We start from the raw sequence: 18,501 nt of genomic DNA, 5'->3' as shown, positions 1-18,501 counted from the left end.
AACAATAAAATATATAGACAAACAAACGGTCTTGGAATGGGAAGCCCCACATCAGCAATTCTTATGGAAGTGTTCATGCAAAATCTGGAAGAAAAGTACATACAGGAGCTGAAGTCCAAATTAGGCGTGTCATTTTATGCTAGATACGTGGATGACATAATACGCGTTTTAACTACTAATAACGAAGAGCTCGTACTGGAGTACCTCAACAAACAGCACGGCAATATAAAATTTACAATGGAAACCGAAAAAGACGGAGGAATCAACTATCTAGACCTCACGATAAATATTGATAAAGAAGCCAAAAGATTTAACTATGACATATATAGAAAGTCAACGGCCACCGACACAATAATACACAATACCTCAAATCACCCTCAACATCATAAAAATGCAGCATTAAGGCACTTGGTACATAGACTTGAAAGAACACCTCTTACACAAGAGGCATATAAGAGAGAACTTGAGGTCATATATAATATCGCTGCAAACAACGGATATAAAAAAGCACTAGTAGATAAGCTCAGAAGGACAAATGGAGAACCAAAAAGAAATAATGAAAAAGAAAATAATAGCTGGACGACTATGACATATACTGGAAAAGCAACATATAAATTGGCAAATTTCTTTAAAAAATACAACATTAACACAGCATTCAAAACATCGAACAATCTAGGGCGAAAACTAAGAACTAACATTAACTCAGAGGATCCGTTTAGCAGCCACGGCGTATACAAGCTTACCTGCGGATGCCAGCATAGTTACATAGGACAAACAGGACGGCAAATAAGAACGAGGTTCAGAGAACATATTAGAGATTACAACAAAAAAATACGGAATCCAAACATTATACCCGAGTCTAACTTCGCGAATCACATGGTCGAGAATGAATGTTCTCCAGCAAACATCAATAAAACAGTTAGGGTTCTTCACATACAAGAAAAGGGCCGACGTCTCAACGTACTCGAAAACATGGAAATCTACAAACAGAAAACATTCGACGGTAGAATAATAAACGAACAGATAAACACCATTTCTGACACAATATTCGAGCCTTTAAAACTTGTTTACAGGAAACAACTTAATCACACAGGTACAACAGACAAACGCACAACAACAAATAAATACAAAACAATTAACACACGAAAACAAAAAACCGACAAAGAAGGTCAAACGACTAAAATCACAGATTTCTACCTACCCCAGTCAGCCACACAAATCGATTAGTAAACCACCCTCGGTTCTGAACGAACACACAGCACATACACATAACTAAATATACACAAGCATCAATTTGACAATACCTGCTCATATACCTACGAACTATAAATACAGGACAAATGACAACAACAGATCAGAACGAAAATCGACACTGATGATGGCACAACGCCGAAACCGGTTTGTCTCAAAACCAAATTTGACAAGGGATGACGGAAAATCGTTCCAATATACATCATTTATCCACCCTGTCGGAAAATCAACCAAACAAGATAAGTGTTAATGAGTATTTTAAAAGGAAGTGGGCCTTAGTTCTATAGGTGGACGCCTTTTCGAGATATCGCCATAAAGGTGGGCCAGGGGTGACTGTAGAATTTTTTTGTACGATATAGGTATCAAATGAAAGGTGTTAATGACTATTTTAAAAGGGCGTGGACCTTAGTTCTATAGGTGGACGCCTTTTCGAGATATCGCCATAAAGGTGGACCAGGGGTGACTCTAGAATGTGTTTGTACGATATGGGTATCAAATTAAAGGTGTTAATGGGTATTTTAAAAGAGAGTGGGCCTTAGTTGTATATGTGGACGCCTTTCGAGATATCGCCATAAACGTGGACCAGGGGTGACTCTAGAATTTTTTGTACGATATGGGTACCAAATGAAAGGTGTTAATGAGTACTTTAAAAGGGAGTGGGCCTTAGTTCGATATGTGGACGCATTTTCGAGATATCGCTATAAACGTGGACCAGGGGCGACTCTAGAATGTGTTTGTACGATATGGGTATTAAATTAAAGGTATTAATGAGGGTTTTAAAAGGGAGTGGTGGTAGTTGTATATGTGAAGGCGTTTTCCAGATATCGACCAAAATGTGGACCAGGGTGACCCAGAACATCATCTGTCGGGTGCCGCTAATTTATTTATATATGTAATACCACGAACAGTATTCCTTCCAAGATTCCAAGGGCTTTTGATTTCGCCCTGCAAAACTTTTTCATTTTCTTCTACTTAATATGCGTAGGTGTCACACCCATTTTACCAAGTTTTTTTCTAAAGTTATATTTTGCGTCAATAGACCAATACAACTACCATGGTTCATCCCTTTTTTCGTGTTTGGTATATAATTATGGCATTTTTTTCATTTTTCGTAATTTTCGATATCGATAAAGTGGGCGTGGTCATAGTCGGATTTCGGCCATTTTTTACACGAATACAAAGTGAGTTCAGTTAAGTACGTGAACTGAGTTTAGTAAAGATATATCGATATTTGCTCAAGTTATCGTGTTAACGGCCGAGCCGAAGGACAAACGGTCGACTGTGTATAAAAACTGGGCGTGGCTTCAAACCGATTTCGCCCTTTTTCACAGAAAACAGTTATCGTCCAAGAATCTAAGCCTCTACCCAATTTCACAAGGATTGGTAAATTTTTGTTCGACTTATGGCATTAAAAGTATCCTAAACTAATTAAATGAAAAAGGGCGGAGCCACGCCCATTTTGAAATTTTCTTTTATTTTTGTATTTTGTTGCACCATATCATTACTGGAGTTGAATGTTGACATAATTTACTTATATACTGTAAAGATATTAACTTTTCTTTTAAACTTTGACTTTAAGAAATTTTTTTTTTAAAAAGTGGGCGTGGTCGTTCTGCGATTTTGCTAATTTTTATTAAGCATACATATATTAATAAGAATAACGTTCCTGCCAAATTTCATCATGATATCTTCAACGACTGCCAAATTACAGCTTGCAAAACTTCTAAATTACCTTCTTTTAAAAGTGGGCGGTGCCACGCCCATTGTCCAAAATTTTACTAGTTTTCTATTCTGCGTCATAAGTTCAACTCACCTACCAAGTTTCATCGCTTAATCCGTATTTGGTAATGAATTATCGCTCTTTTTCAATTTTTCGAAATTTTCGATATCAAAAAGTGGGCGTGGTTATAGTCCGATATCGTTCATTTTAAATAACGATCTGAGATGAGTGCCCAGGAACCTACATACCAAATTTCATCAAGATACCTCAAAATTTACTCAAGTTATCGTGTTAACGGACAGACGGACGGACGGACGGACATGGCTCAATCAAATTTTTTTTCGATACTGATGATTTTGATATATGGAAGTCTATATCTATCTCGATTCCTTTATACCTGTACAACCAACCGTTATCCAATCAAAGTTAATATACTCTGTGAGCTCTGCTCAACTGAGTATAAAAATAAAGTTAAAATTAAAGTGAAAGTTAAATATTAACTTCTCATTTATTCAATAAAAGTAAAAAATTTGTTTTCTTATCGGTCACCACGCTTAAAAAGGTTAACTTGAATTAATATCAAAGACAAAATTTGAATTAATATCAAAGAAAACAAAATGGTGCATAAATATTTTAATTGCATAAGTTGATAATATGCAATAGCTTTACCGCGGCAGTCCCCGAGTGCCACACGTCCTTTTTTTTTTTTTTTTTGAGATTTGATATAATGACTGGAAAAGTTTGATCCCACTGCCAGGTAATTCTTCAAACTTGATAAATAATTCAAAATTAGTAGGATTAGTTCTTGACAAAAATTGCAAGCTTGATATGTTTCCAATAATCTTGCATATTAAAAAATGTTCTCCTTGTATTCCTATTATACTCCAAAGTCATAAAAACCGGTCCAAAAATATAAGTGCATATATAAATATCGAAATATGATATTTATATATTTTAACAAAAAATAATAATAATCGGTCAAATGAACAGAAACAGGTAGATACGATAAAGGAAAAAAATTTATAATTTCCTTGGCAAGTTAAAATGAAATAATAATATCATTTATTAAAACTAAATTTTTGCTTCATTAAAGAAGTTAATTTATTATTATTTATTATTATATTATTTAAGTTGATTAATTGAGTTACTTTGGTAAGATTCATATTAATAAAGATATTGTGACGAATATTACCATATCTAAGGTTATTAAATAAAGGCAAAAGGCACAACATTTAAGCAAGCTACATAAACACATTAATCATCATGTACACCCATACAAACAAGCAGCATAGAGATACTCACAAACGCATGTCATCATCAACAAAGTAGTACTCACATATACACACGCATATGGTTACACACTACAAATTCACGCGCGTATGGCTGGTGACCAGGTAGAGGATTCTAGAAGAAGAAACGTCTAGACATTTGGGCAGAGAGTATAAAAGCAGCACAAGCTGAGTAGTTCGGGATCAGTTTGATTTAAACACGCTATCAGTTGCGAAGTGAAGTTTAATTGCGAAGTACTTTCAAAGTAGTCTAATAAAAACCATTTTGTAATACAGAATATTGGAGTGTTTTATTCAACAGTTTAGCGATACGAACGTAAGCATTGGTTGCAAATAAGCGAAATTTCCCTAAATTCGTTACAATTGGTGTCAGAGGAGGAATTGTTGAATAAATTCTGAAAAATTCGAACCCAACTTGGACATGGCAAAGTTAAGTGAATTAAGGATCCAGCAACTGAAAAGGAGTTGGAGAACCGTGGATTGAATACAAACGGCAATAAGATCGAACTTCAAGCACGGCACGAGAGGTAATGGAGTTGGAAGGAAGAGTCAGTGACTAAAATGGAGGAGAAGATAGAGACTCCGAATCCATTGGTAATTGTTGACACTAATGCGATACTAGCAGTGTTGAAGCAAATTTCGTCACAAATATCAAACGAAATGTCATCTTAACTGGAAAACTAGAAGACAAGTATAGCATTCCAACTGGAATCACAGGAGACACGTATAACATCGAAGATTGAAGCACAAGAAACGCGTATGTCAGAAATGTCGACACAGATAATATCCAAGATTGAAGCACAAGAAACGCGTATTTCAGAAATGTCGACACAGATAACAGCCAAGATTGAAGCACAGGAAACACAAATTTCATTACAGCTGGAAGAACAAAAGACATATATAGCAACTCAACTGAAAGAACTAGAGACACGCATAACAGTACAACTAGAAGCGCAAGAGGCGCGTATATCATCAAAACTCGAAGCGCGCATGGACGAAAAAATAATGCAGTTTGAAGAAGAATTCAAGGCAGAGGTGGATGCTTTGAGAGGTCGTACACAGGAATTTCAACTTAATAGCCCGGCTGCTTCAGCGAGTAATACGCACACTGAAAGGGTAAAGATTCAGAGTTTTATAAATGGCATACGGGACGTCGAAAGGAAGGGAGCTACATACGCAAACCCAAAGCAAACATTTGATGAAACAGTATCCCATGCACTGACTCAGGAAACTGCCTCACTTTTGAGTAAACCAGCATACAAAGCCCATCGTACGGAAGTGGAAAGACCAGAGTGGGTAGACGCAATTTTGGAAGCATTGAAGGGAACGCAGCAGAAGAATAATAATGCAGTCAAATGTTTTAAGTGTGGAAAGCCCGGGCACAATGCACGTTATTGCAGCACCAACCCTAATAATTCCAGCAATGTGGCTAGTCCTAAACGAATTTCAACTTAATAGCCCGGCTGCTTCAGCGAGTAATACGCACACTGAAAGGGTAAAGATTCAGAGTTTTATAAATGGCATACGGGACGTCGAAAGGAAGGGAGCTACATACGCAAACCCAAAGCAAACATTTGATGAAACAGTATCCCATGCACTGACTCAGGAAACTGCCTCACTTTTGAGTAAACCAGCATACAAAGCCCATCGTACGGAAGTGGAAAGACCAGAGTGAGTAGACGCAATTTTGGAAGCATTGAAGGGAACGCAGCAGAAGAATAATGATGCAGTCAAATGTTTTAAGTGTGGAAAGCCCGGGCACAATGCACGTTATTGCAGCACCAACCCTAATAATTCCAGCAATGTGGCTAGTCGTAAACGCAGAGCTGAAGGAGATGAGCAAATCCACTGAATCGCTAAACTAAAGCGAGTCAACCGCAAGGGGCGACAGCTGGCTCCCGCAATTGAATGCCCCATAATATCTATCTCGCAAATTGGAAGGAGGTGGAGCAATTTTGCTGTCGGAGGACATGTGAATGGAAAGGAACGTTTACTGACTGTAGATACGGGTACATCTCATTCCATCATTCGATCGGATTTATTCAACAAGAAGATAAGTAGCTTGTGAAGTAGCAATTGGGAATGTCACGGTACTACACAATTTTATAGTGGCAGAGATTGTAGATGAAATCATAATTAGAGTGGACTTCTTAACCGACCAAGGCATCAGTATCGATATGCAAAGCAAGACGATGCGATATAAGAACACGGATGTGCCACTTAATTTCGGTTACGAATGCTGGTGGAAGATAGTCAGCAAATACCACCAAAATCCGGAGCAGTCATCTGGGCAAAGGTTGATGGAGATTGTGGGACAAACAAATTGTGGGTTGTTGAGGCTGCAAACAAATCAGCACCTAACGTTTTTGTAGGAAAAACCTTGGCTATAACAAAACATGATGGACGTATCCCGGTAAGAGTACTCAATTAGTTCAAGTCACCACTCAAACCAACCAAAGGAGCTATTTTGGGAAGATGCCAAGAGGCTGAAGTAGTTATTAACTGTGAATAGCTCCAGGAACACGTTTCAACTAGTAATACTGATCTTTCAAATGACATCACGGCATGGACGGCCAGAGTAGCACATAGCCTCCACGAGCTTACAAGAAAAAATAAAGCTTTTGAATGGAAGAAGGTGCAAGAAGTGGCATTCAAAACATTGAAAGAGCAGTTGTGCACTGCCCCAATGTTGGCATATCCGATTCCAGGAGCAACGTTTATTCTAGATACAGATGCGAGCGGATATGCTATAGGAGGCGTTTTATCACAACTGGTCGATGGAAAGGAGAAGGTAGTTGCCTATTACATCCGATCAATTGGAAAACCATAGAGGAACTATTGCGTTACACGGAGAGATCTGTTGGCATTGGTAGAGTGCATTAAACATTTTCACAAGTACCTCTACGGGCAGCGATTCCGCGTCAGGACAGATCACGCAGCGTTGAAATGGCTCTTGCAGTTCCGTAATCCAGAAGGACAATTGGCACGGTGGATCGAGCGACTACAAAGCTATGATTTTTCCATTGAGCATCGAAAAGGTAGTACCCATGGAAATGCTGATGCAATGTCACGAAGACCATGTAGTTTGGAATGCAAGCACTGTTCAAAGGCCGAGGCTAAAGAACGCATTATAGATGTCCGGCTAATGACTATAACATGTACGGATGAATGGGACAAGGAACAACTAAGGAAGTGTCAGCTAGAAGATACAGATCTGTCACATGTTATGCAAGGGCTCGAACGAAACGAAAGACCAAATAGAGAGAAGATGTCAGCAGAGGATCCCATTGCGAAGTCATATTGGGCACAGTGGAGCAGTTTATAATTGATATCCTGTTGCTTGCATCGAGTATGGGAGAGTCATGGCCAGATGAAGCAATATAACTCAGGTGCGCCATTTGAAAGGATCGCTATGGATGTCGCAGGTCTATTTCCTACTAGCACCTGCGGAAACAAATATGTAATGGTGGTTATGGATTATTTCAGCAAATGGCCAGATGTAAACCCAATCCCAAATCAGGAAGCGGAAACAGTACCAGAAGTGTTCATAAACAATTGGGTTGCAAGGTATGGTGTACCAATGGAGTTACATTCTGACCAAGGAAGAAATTTTGAAACAGCGGTGTTCCAAGAAATGTGTAAGAAATTGGGCATTCGAAAAATCAGTCCGATGGTATGGTGGAACGATTCAATAGAACATTGGAGGAGCACTTAAGGAAAGTAGTGGGCAAGTTCCATAAAGAGTGGGATACACGCATACCATTATTCTTGATGGCTTACCGATCGGCAGTGCATGAGACAACGGGCCAAACCCCCGAAAAAGTAGGTTTTGGCAATGACCTTCGAGTGCCAGCTGATTTGGAGTTTGGGATAGATGCCGATGCGCAGAGAAATGCCAAGAAATCCTGTGTCTTGGAAGAAGAGATGAGAGAAATACACCATCTTGTAAGGCAACGAACCAAGATTATGAGTCAGATATGATAAAGCAATTAATTCGAAAGGTTTTAGGGAAGGAGATTTGGTGCTACTATACAACCCACAACGGAAAAAAGATTTGCACACATTAATCATCATGTACACACATACATACAAGCAGCAGAGAGATACTCGCAAACACATGTCATCATCAGCGAAGTAGTACTCACATATACACACGCATATGGTTACACACTACAAATACACGCGCGTATGGCTAGTGGCCACGTAGAGGATTCTAGGGCAGAGAGTATAAAAGCACCACAAATGTAGTCGGGGATGAGTTTGATTTAAACACGCTATCAGTTGCAAAGTGAAGTTTAATTGCGAAGTACTTTCAAAGTAGTCTAATAAAGACCATTTTGTAATACAGAATATTGGAGTGTTTTATAATTTATTTAATAATTTGGGAAAAATTTAAACAACGTGACATCAGGACGGACAAGGCGACAGCTGTTTCGATAATACCTTGTAAATCTCTTCAAAGCCTTTTCTCCCGGGAGTGGGAGTCGAACTCGCACCATTTCAACTATCGTAGGAGTGCGAGTTCGACTCCCACTCCCGGGAGAAAAGACTTTGAAGAGATTTACAAGGTATAATCGAAACAGCTGTCGCCTTGTCCGTCCTGATGTCACGTTGTTTAAATTTTTCCCAAATTATTAAATAAATTATAAAAAATTAAAAAATTGCTTCAATTAAATGTTTTCATACATTTAAAAAAAAACAATATGGGCAATCCCCGATTATTAAAATCATACATTGGAGTGTTTTATTCAACAGTTTAGCGAAACGAACGTAAGCAGAAGGTTGCAAATAAGCGGAATTTCCCTATATACGTTACAATATCATTAAAAGACAAATTATTAATAACAAGTAAGGAAGGTTAAGTTCGGGTGTAACCGAACATTACATACTCAGTTGAGAGCTATGGTGAAAACATAAGGGAAAATAACGATGTAGGAAAATGAACCGAGGGTAACCCTGGAATGTGTTTGTATGACATGTGTATCAAATGAAAGGTATTAAAGAGTATTTTATGAGGGAGTGGGCCATAGTTCTATAGGTGGACCCCATTTAGGGATATCGCCATAAAGGTGGACCAGTGCTGACTCTAGAATTTCTTTGTACGATATGGGTATCAAATGAAAGGTGTATTTTAAAAGGGAGTGATTCTTATTTCCATAGGTGGACGCCGTTTCGAGATATCGCCATAAAGGTGGACCAGGGGTGACCCTAGAATTTGTTTGTACGATATGGGTATCAAACAAAAGGGGTTAATGAGTATTTTAAAAGGGAGTGGGCTTTAGTTCTATAGGTGGACGCCTTTTCGAGATATCGCCATAAAGATTGACCAGGGGTGACTCTAGAATGCGTTTGTACAATATGGGCATCAAACGAAAGGTGTTAATGAGTATTTTAAAAGGGCGTGGGGCTTAGTTCTATAGGTGGACGCCTTTTTGAGATATCACCATAAATGTGGACCAGGGGTGACTCTAGAATGTGTTTGTACGATATGGGTATCAAATTAAAGGTATTAATGAGGGTTCTAAACGGGAGTGGTAGTAGTTGTCTAGGAGGTCGCCTTTCGAGATATCGCCATAAAGGTGGACCAGGGGTGACTCTAGAATGCGTTTGTACAATATGGGTATCAAACGAAAGGTGTTAATGAGTATTTTAAAAGGGAGTGGACCTTAATTCTATAGGTGGACGCCTTTTCGAGATATCGCTATAAAGGTGGACCAGGGGTGACTCTAGATTTTGTTTGTACGATATGGGTATCAAATAAAAGGTGTTAGTGAGTCTTTTTAAAAGGGAGTGGGCCCTAGTTCTATAGGTGGTCGCCTTTTCGAGATATAGCCATAAAGGTGGACCAGGGGTGACTCTAGAATATGTTTGTACGATATGGGTATGAAATGAAAGGTGGTAATGGGTATTTTAAAAGTTAGTGGGCATTAGTTCTATAAGTGGATACCTTTCCGAGATATCGCCATAAAGGTGGACCAGGGGTGACTCTAGAATGTGTGTGTACGATATGGGTATGAAATTAAAGGTATTAATGAGGGTTCTAAACGGGAGTGGTAGTAGTTGTATAGGAGGTCGCCTTTCGAGATATCGCCATAAAGGTGGACCAGGGGTGACTCTAGATTTTGTTTGTACGATATGGGTATCAAATAAAAGGTGTTAGTGAGTCTCTTTAAAAGGGAGTGGGCCCTAGTTCTATAGGTGGTCGCCTTTTCGAGATATAGCCATAAAGGTGGACCAGGGGTGACTCTAGAATATGTTTGTACGATATGGGTATGAAATGAAAGGTGGTAATGGGTATTTTAAAAGTTAGTGGGCATTAGTTCTATAAGTGGACACCTTTCTGAGATATCGCCTTAAAGGTGGACCAGGGGTGACTCTATAATGTGTTTGTACGATATGGGTATCAAATTAAAGGTATAAATGAGGGTTTAAAAGGGAGTGGTTATAGTTGTATATGTGAAGGCGTTTTCCAGATGTCGACCAAAATGTGGACCAGGGTGACCCAGAACATCATCTGTTGGATACCGCTAATTTAGTTATATATGTAATACCACGAACAGTATTCCCGCCAATATTTCAAGCGTTTTTTATTTCGCCCTGCAGAACTTTTTCATTTTCTTCTGCTTAATATGGTAGGTGTCACACCCATTTTACAAAGTTTATTTCTAAAGTTATATTCTGCGTCAATAAACCAATCCAATTACCATGTTTCACCTATTTTTTCATATTTGGTATAGAATTATGGCATTTTTTTCATTTTTCGTAATTTTCGATATCGAAAAAGTGGGCATGGTCATAGTCCGATTTCGTCCATTTTTTATACCAAGATAAAGTGAGTTGAGGTAAGTATGTGAACTAAGTTTACTAAAAATATATCGATTTTTGCTCAGGTTATCATGTTAACGGCCAAGCGGAAGGACAGGCGGTCGACTGTGTATAAAAACTGGGCGTGGCTTCAATCGATTTCGCCCATTTTCACAGAAAACAGTTATCGTCACAGGGTCTATTCCCCCTACCAAATTTCACAAGGATTGGTAAATTTTTGTTCGACTTATGGCATTAAAAGTATTCTAGACGAATTAAATGAAAAAGGGCGGAGCCACGCCAATTTTGAAATTTTCTTTTATTTTTGTATTTTGTTACACCAATAATTACTGGAGTTCAATGTTGACATAATTTACTTATATCTTTACAAAGATATTAAATTTCTTGTTAAAATTTGACTTTAAAAAAAATTTTTTTTTAAAGTGGGCGTCGTCGTTGTCAAATTTTGCTAATTTTTATTAAGCGTACATATACTAATAAGGGTAACGTTCCTGCCAAATTTAATCATGATATCTTCAACGACTGCCAAATTACAGCTTGCAAAACTTTTAAATTACCTTCTTTTAAAAGTGGGCGGTGCCACGCCCATTGTCCCAAATTTTACTGATTTTCTATTCTGCGTCATAAGTTCAACTCACCTACCAAGTTTCATCGCTTTATCCGTCTTTGGTAATGAATTATCGCACTTTTTCGGTTTTTCGAAATTTTCGATATCGAAAAAGTGGGCGTGGTTCATTCGATATCGTTCATTTTAAATATCGATCTGAGATGAGTGCTCAGGAACCTACGTACCAAATTTCATCAAGATACCTCAAAATTTACTCAAGTTATCGTGTTAACGGACGGACGGACGAACGGACATGGCTCAATCGATCCTGGTGATTTTGATATATGGAAGTCTATATCTATCTCGATTACTGTATACCTGTACAACCAACCGTTATCCAATCAAAGTTAATATACTCTGTGAGCTCTGCTCAACTGAGCATAAAAAGATTATATGAACTTCTAATCTCATTAAAAAAACGACAAACAAAAGTCTTATGACAACTACAATAAGGAGAAGTGAAAACTCCAATTTTGTGTAGATATGATTTATCATATGTACATATGTGTGACCAGTTGAAATTCTGTTAATTCTCTTAATATCATAAGGAGACAAACTAATTTTACGAAACCAACAAAAGTGTTTCCTTATATTGAAAATTGAAGCAAACAAATTTGGGTGATATTTTGAATAATTTTTTAAATATAAACGAGCTCTAGGCCAAATATTTGTATATTCTTAATAAAACACAATACGTGAATTTTTGATATACAATTATATTATTTAATTTGTCGATATTTCGACTTCAGTCTGAAGTCATCATCAGGACTAGGTACGAAAAGAACAAACATACATATTAAAATCATAAAAATACACATTTGCACAAGTACAGAACTTACATTTTTGAATGCAATATGTCGACTAGTGTAACAAAAATATAAGTTTACGAACAGTGCAAAGCAAATAACAATAAAATGTAAATAACACACAGCCGTTATCATAAACAAAAAATGAACATAAGCAGAAAGTTATCTAAATGAGTAGTGAGCGCCGCTCAAGTGATATCAGCTGCAGCCTGCAGGTGAACTCTTTGGTAAACAGTGGGATATGCTCTTATCTATTATTGTTGTTGTTGTTGATCAGCTGCCTAAAGGCAGAGGCAATACCAATTGTATCAGATTTGAAGTTCATCCGTTTGTCGCTGGGTGTATTTATTATGTGCAGCATCTCTAATATGTAGCGTTTGTTGTAATTCCTCTCTTGCTGTAGAATTTCTACATTTTCTAAATTGGGAGAGTGTCCAGTTTCTCTGCAATGCTGTGTTAGCGCCGTTTTGCCATCATTAGGGTTGTTGCGATTTTTAATATTCGTTTTATGCCCGGAAATCCTCGTTTTTAATTTCGATTTAGTAGTCCCCACATATACTTTGTCGCATACGTGGGACCCGTCACCATTACATAGAATTTTATATATCAAGTCCGATTTCTCATATTTATCTATTCTACTCTTGGTATTACTGAAAATTTGTCGCAACGTATTATTGTAGGTAAAGGCTAAATTATATTTCTCTTTGTCATAAATATTTGAATATTTTATTCTGTTAGACAGGCCTGACACATATGTAGTCGATTTATATATTTTATTATTTTCGGCATTTTTCCTCGCAGTGGGTTTCTTATAATAATCTCTTATAAAGTTTTTTATTATGCGTGTAGGAAATTCATTATTTTCTAGAACATTTATTATTATTTTAATGTTTTCTTTATGATAAACTTCATCGCTGATCGAGAGAACTCTGTTGATAAAATTTCTGGCCGTATTGACTATTGTAGATTTGTCATGTTTAGAATTAAAGTTAATTAATCTACCTGACGCGGTAGGTTTTTTATACCAATCAAAACATAATTGGTTATTCTTTTTTATAATAAGAGTATCGAGAAACGGTAGTTTTCCGTCCTTCTCCACCTCAATTGTAAATTTAATACTCCTGTTGTATTCATTTAGAATATTTAGCAATTCTTCCACCGTATCAGTTTTCACAATTGCGAAAAGGTCATCGACGTATTTGGTAAGCAAACGTGGCTTATAAGGGGAGTCATCTTCAAATTTCTCCAGTAATTCTTCCATTACAATGTCTGCTATGACGGGGGATGCTGGGGAACCCATGGGCATACCGCAGCGTTGCTCATAAATTTTATTGTTTAATTTAAAATATCTATTATCTCTAATGCAGAAACGAACAACTTCTAGAAAAAGTTCTTTTGTGAGTGTGGTGTGGCTCTTTATCTGGTTCCACTTAGATGCTATAATTTCTAAGGCATGATCTACGGGAATGCTGGGAAAAAGTGAGATGACATCAAATGACACGAGACTCTCATCATCATATATGTATGTATCTTTTATTTTGTTTTTAAATTCAATTGAGTCTTTTACGTTATATTTGGACGATTTGGTTATGTTCGTGAGAATATTAACCACATACTTGCATAAATTGTACGAAGGGGAGTTGACAGACGAACAAATAGGTCTCAATGGGATATCTGCTTTATGAATTTTGGGCAGGCCATATAATCTAGGTGCATTGGACGTTTTGCTTATTAGTTTGTATTTCTCTTTTAAATCTATAACTTTGTTTTTAAACAATTTTTCTACAATTTCGTTATTTTTTTCTTGTAATTTATTAGTGGGATCTCGTTTCAATACCCGGTATGCCGAAATGTCATTTACCAAAAGTTGTAACTTCTTTTCATAGTCCGACTTATCCATTAACACGGTAACATTACCCTTATCTGCATTCAGAACCAATAAGTCTTTGTTGTTTTTTAGAAAAGTTTTGGCCGAGTGTAGGGTATCTAAAACAAATTTGTCGCGCGCGCTATTTTTGGGTTTCTTAAGATGATCCCGTATTAGTGTTGTTAAATTATTCCTCTCAATCTCTTGCTGCTCATTACTCATTTAGATAACTTTCTGCTTATGTTCATTTTTTGTTTATGATAACGGCTGTGTGTTATTTACATTTTATTGTTATTTGCTTTGCACTGTTCGTAAACTTATATTTTTGTTACACTAGTCGACATATTGCATTCAAAAATGTAAGTTCTGTACTTGTGCAAATGTGTATTTTTATGATTTTAATATGTATGTTTGTTCTTTTCGTACCTAGTCCTGATGATGACTTCAGACTGAAGTCGAAATATCGACAAATTAAATAATATAATTGTATATCAAAAATTCACGTATTGTGTTTTATTAAGAATATACAAATATTTGGCCTAGAGCTCGTTTATATTTAAAAAGTTATAATTCAAAGGCCGTAGACAACAAAAATAATTTTGAATAATTTTAAAAATTTAAATAAAAAGCATTAAAAATCATATTTCTTAATATTTTTTTAGCCTCATCAACAGAGTATTTTACATTTTTAAAAACACCATCATTAATAGCCTTTTAAGCTAATTCATTAGCTTTCTCATTACCATAAATGCCAACATGACTAATGGTGATTTCTTTTCTACATCAAAATGTCGCCACTTTCAGCGGCGAACATTTTTAAGATTCTCACTTCGCCCTGTGAAATTATAGCCACTTAAAATGTTCAGTGCCGCCCTGCATGACTTGAAAAGAACAAAAATTGTAACCATTTTTACAAAAAAATGCAGCTCGTGTGGTTGTTCGCTGTCAACTGTGATGACAAATTGCTTTTGAGTGAGGCATGATGCGACGCATACGTACATATATAGCATTCGCTTCAGCTTCGTGTGATTCATTAGCTAATTGACAGGGCTGTTTTCTGTCAATGGCAGCGAGGGCAAGTAATGTTGCATTTTTGGGCAATTTTAGGGGTAGGCTGTTGAGAAAAGATAATGATGCCCTCTATTGAGGCTAAGCTGATTTTACAACAAAACACAACTTTTTGAAGGGTTGGCGTGAAGGCGACATTTTCGTGTAGAAAAGAAAACACCTTAAGTGTCCAAATAATATGAATGTTTTCAAATTCACTTTCAATAATTTTCTTATGAATTCTAATAGCAATAGGATTAATATTATTATAATTTTTTTAATTTGACATGAAACTAAACTATCAGTAAAGATAACTATATTAGAGCAATTATTAACAAAGGTAATATCAATAACTTCTTCATTGACTAATAATTCACCAAAAGAAGAAGCTTTAAATGATATATTAAAATAAATTTTTAATCCATTATTAAATTAAAAATTCCACAACCAGTGTCTTATATATAAATAGACAAGATGAAAAAATTATATATGTATTGATAGGAAATTTTGAGCTACACTGTTATCCATAAATAAAGAAAATTTGAAAAATCATTTTAATATAAAAAATTTAACATAAAAGTCACACCACTACACATGCACTTATTCATACTATAGACACGCTGTGTGTGTGTACTTGCTTTTTGTGTACTATGCTGAATCGTGAGCATGGCCGAGGAGTTGCTTTGTAAACAATAAAAAGTAAACAAAAGTACATAGCTGATCATGCATCAAGTCTATTTCTTTTCTTTCCTTTGCTTTCCTTTCTTTTCCATTCTATTCTTTTATTTTCCTTTCCTTTGTTTTCTTTTCTTTGCCTTCCTTTCCTTTCCTTTTATTTCCTTTCCTTTCCTTTCATTTCCTTTTCTTTCCTTTACTTTCCTTACCTTTTCTTTATTTTCCTTTCCTTTCCTTTAATTTTCTTTTTATTTCCTTTCTTTTACTTTCATTTCTCTTCCATTCATATTCCTTCCTTTCCTTTCCTTTCCTCCCTTTATTTTCCTTTCCTTTCCATCCATTCCTTTCCTTTCCATTCCTCTACTTTTCTTTTCTTTCCTTTCCTTTCCTCCCTTTCTTTTCCTTTCCTTTCCTTCCATTCCTTTCCTTTCCATTCCTCTACTTTTCTTTTGTTTACGAGAAGCAGATTGATTAAATCATACCCTTCCTGCCAGAGCAATATAAAATTTCCCTATTTTGAGCTTACTTATTCATTATATTACCCATCGAATGTTCCTATTATTATATTCCTTTTCTGTCCTTTCCTTTCCTGTGGTTGAATTTCAACCACTGGGCGAACTCTAGTTATCATAAGAAAGAGAAGCATCAGTATAAAAAATTGAAAAACTACGTAATTTATAATCATTTAAAATTTCATTATAATGATATTTAACAATATTATTTGGCAACAACGATTTTTTCATAGGCAACGTTTTATTAAAAATTACCACATTTGATCGAGAGAAATTATGAATAATCACATCAATATTATCATAAATTGACTTAATTCTTTATAAACAGAAGAATAGCTAGAATTAAAATTCATATAATCAACAATAGAGATTTTACTTATTCGTCATAAGCAATTCAGAACGTTCTATAGGCGGCAATTCATTTGATAAAGCATAAAGAAATTTATTTTGCAAAGTGCGTATCTTAATAGAATAAGAAGATAAAGTATTCTCCAAAGATGTATTCGAGTATTCAATTTTAGATCTAACTGGGGATTTGTATAAATTCGGCGCCTTCTGAGGATGCAGACCAGACTTAATATTAGTTAATCATATCATAATGATCATTTACAGAAAGAGACTTAATTAAAATACGACCAATAATTTGAATAGAATTGACTTGAGATACAGTAGAACCATTAACCACAACATTAACACACTTTTTACAGCTTTTATTAATACGTATAACTTTAGTTTTAGAAGCATTTAAAGAAGAACATAAATTTCCAAATTCATTTAACTTATCTTGAAGATTTAAATTAGCATTTTCGAATCTGTTACCAGCAGATAAAATAAAGAAATCATCAGCATATTGAAGAACGGAAGTATAACAGTTATTTAAATCATGAAATTTATGTAGCTGTGTATATGTTAAATAAAATAGGAGATAAACAACTACCCTGTGGTAAACCATTAAAATTTTCAGCAACATCATTATTAATTTTAAGTCTTCTGAAAGCTAAGAAGTTAATAATCCAATTAATATAACCTACCTCAATATCAAACTCAAAAAATACATTTTTAAGAATACTAATATTAACACAATTATAGGCATTATTTAAATCAGTCGAACAAAGAATAATATTTTATCTTGACTTTTAAATATACTAATTTGATGAAGAATATGATTAATATACATTGTTGCTGACTTAGTTTTCCTATAAGCAAAAGAAGTACTTGGAAATTTAGAATTTACATCAAGAAAATTATATTTTATTTTTAACACAAGCATTAAATTTTTTAAGTAGAACAGAAATAAGAGATATAGGTCTAATATTATCTCTTTTTGGGAAAAGGACAATTTTAATGTTTCCCCAATTATCTGGAATATTGTTACTAAAAAAAATGTCAGAAAGTGCAGTTTTAAAATTATTTAAAGTGCTATCAGAAAAAGCTTTTATCATTTTATAGGTAATTTTATGATCGTAAGAAAAAGCCCAATTGCTATATATCTCAACACATTCATTTAATGGCATACTCACAGAATTTTGAGTCACTTGATCTGTTAGCATATTCAAAAAATTTAAATTAGGTATTAACGTTACACCATACTGAATTTCTATTAACATTGAAATCATCGCTTAATGATTTAACAAATCGCCAAGCACTTTTACCAATACCTTTATTAATGTCACCAATTTGACTATTAAAGTGACTTTTCTTAGCTTTTTTAACCACCTTTTTCCAATTTTTCTGTTGTTGAATCAACTCATCAAAGTTAAAAATAGTAGCAATAAGTTTAACTTTCTTATAAGCAATTTTTAAAAATCTAAAAGCTTTAGCAAATTCACCATTCCATCAAGCTTTTGGAATTTTCGAACGACTAACTGTATAAGTAGCACTATTAATTTCATTATTTATAGT

The 18,501-nt window shown here is 35.5% G+C and overlaps 2 protein-coding genes across 2 annotated transcripts in view; both read right to left on the bottom strand.

Moving 5' to 3' along the window:
• Positions 1-18,501, bottom strand: part of LOC137244117 (putative sodium-dependent multivitamin transporter) — a 105,110-nt gene that overhangs the window by 20,307 nt on the left and 66,302 nt on the right. The window lies entirely within an intron of this gene.
• On the bottom strand, positions 12,436-14,633 carry LOC137244116 (uncharacterized). The gene is made up of 2 exons (XM_067772684.1): positions 12,532-14,633; positions 12,436-12,460 (listed from the first exon to the last, which is right to left on the bottom strand). The coding sequence occupies exon 1, from the start codon at positions 14,585-14,587 to the stop codon at positions 12,746-12,748; it is 1,842 nt and encodes a 613-aa protein (XP_067628785.1). The 5' UTR covers positions 14,588-14,633; the 3' UTR covers positions 12,436-12,460; positions 12,532-12,745.

Source organism: Eurosta solidaginis, chromosome 3, assembly GCF_040869045.1.
Source record: "Eurosta solidaginis isolate ZX-2024a chromosome 3, ASM4086904v1, whole genome shotgun sequence".
NCBI classification, from domain to species: domain Eukaryota; kingdom Metazoa; phylum Arthropoda; class Insecta; order Diptera; family Tephritidae; genus Eurosta; species Eurosta solidaginis.
This window is presented reverse-complemented; position numbering and strand designations above follow the sequence as displayed.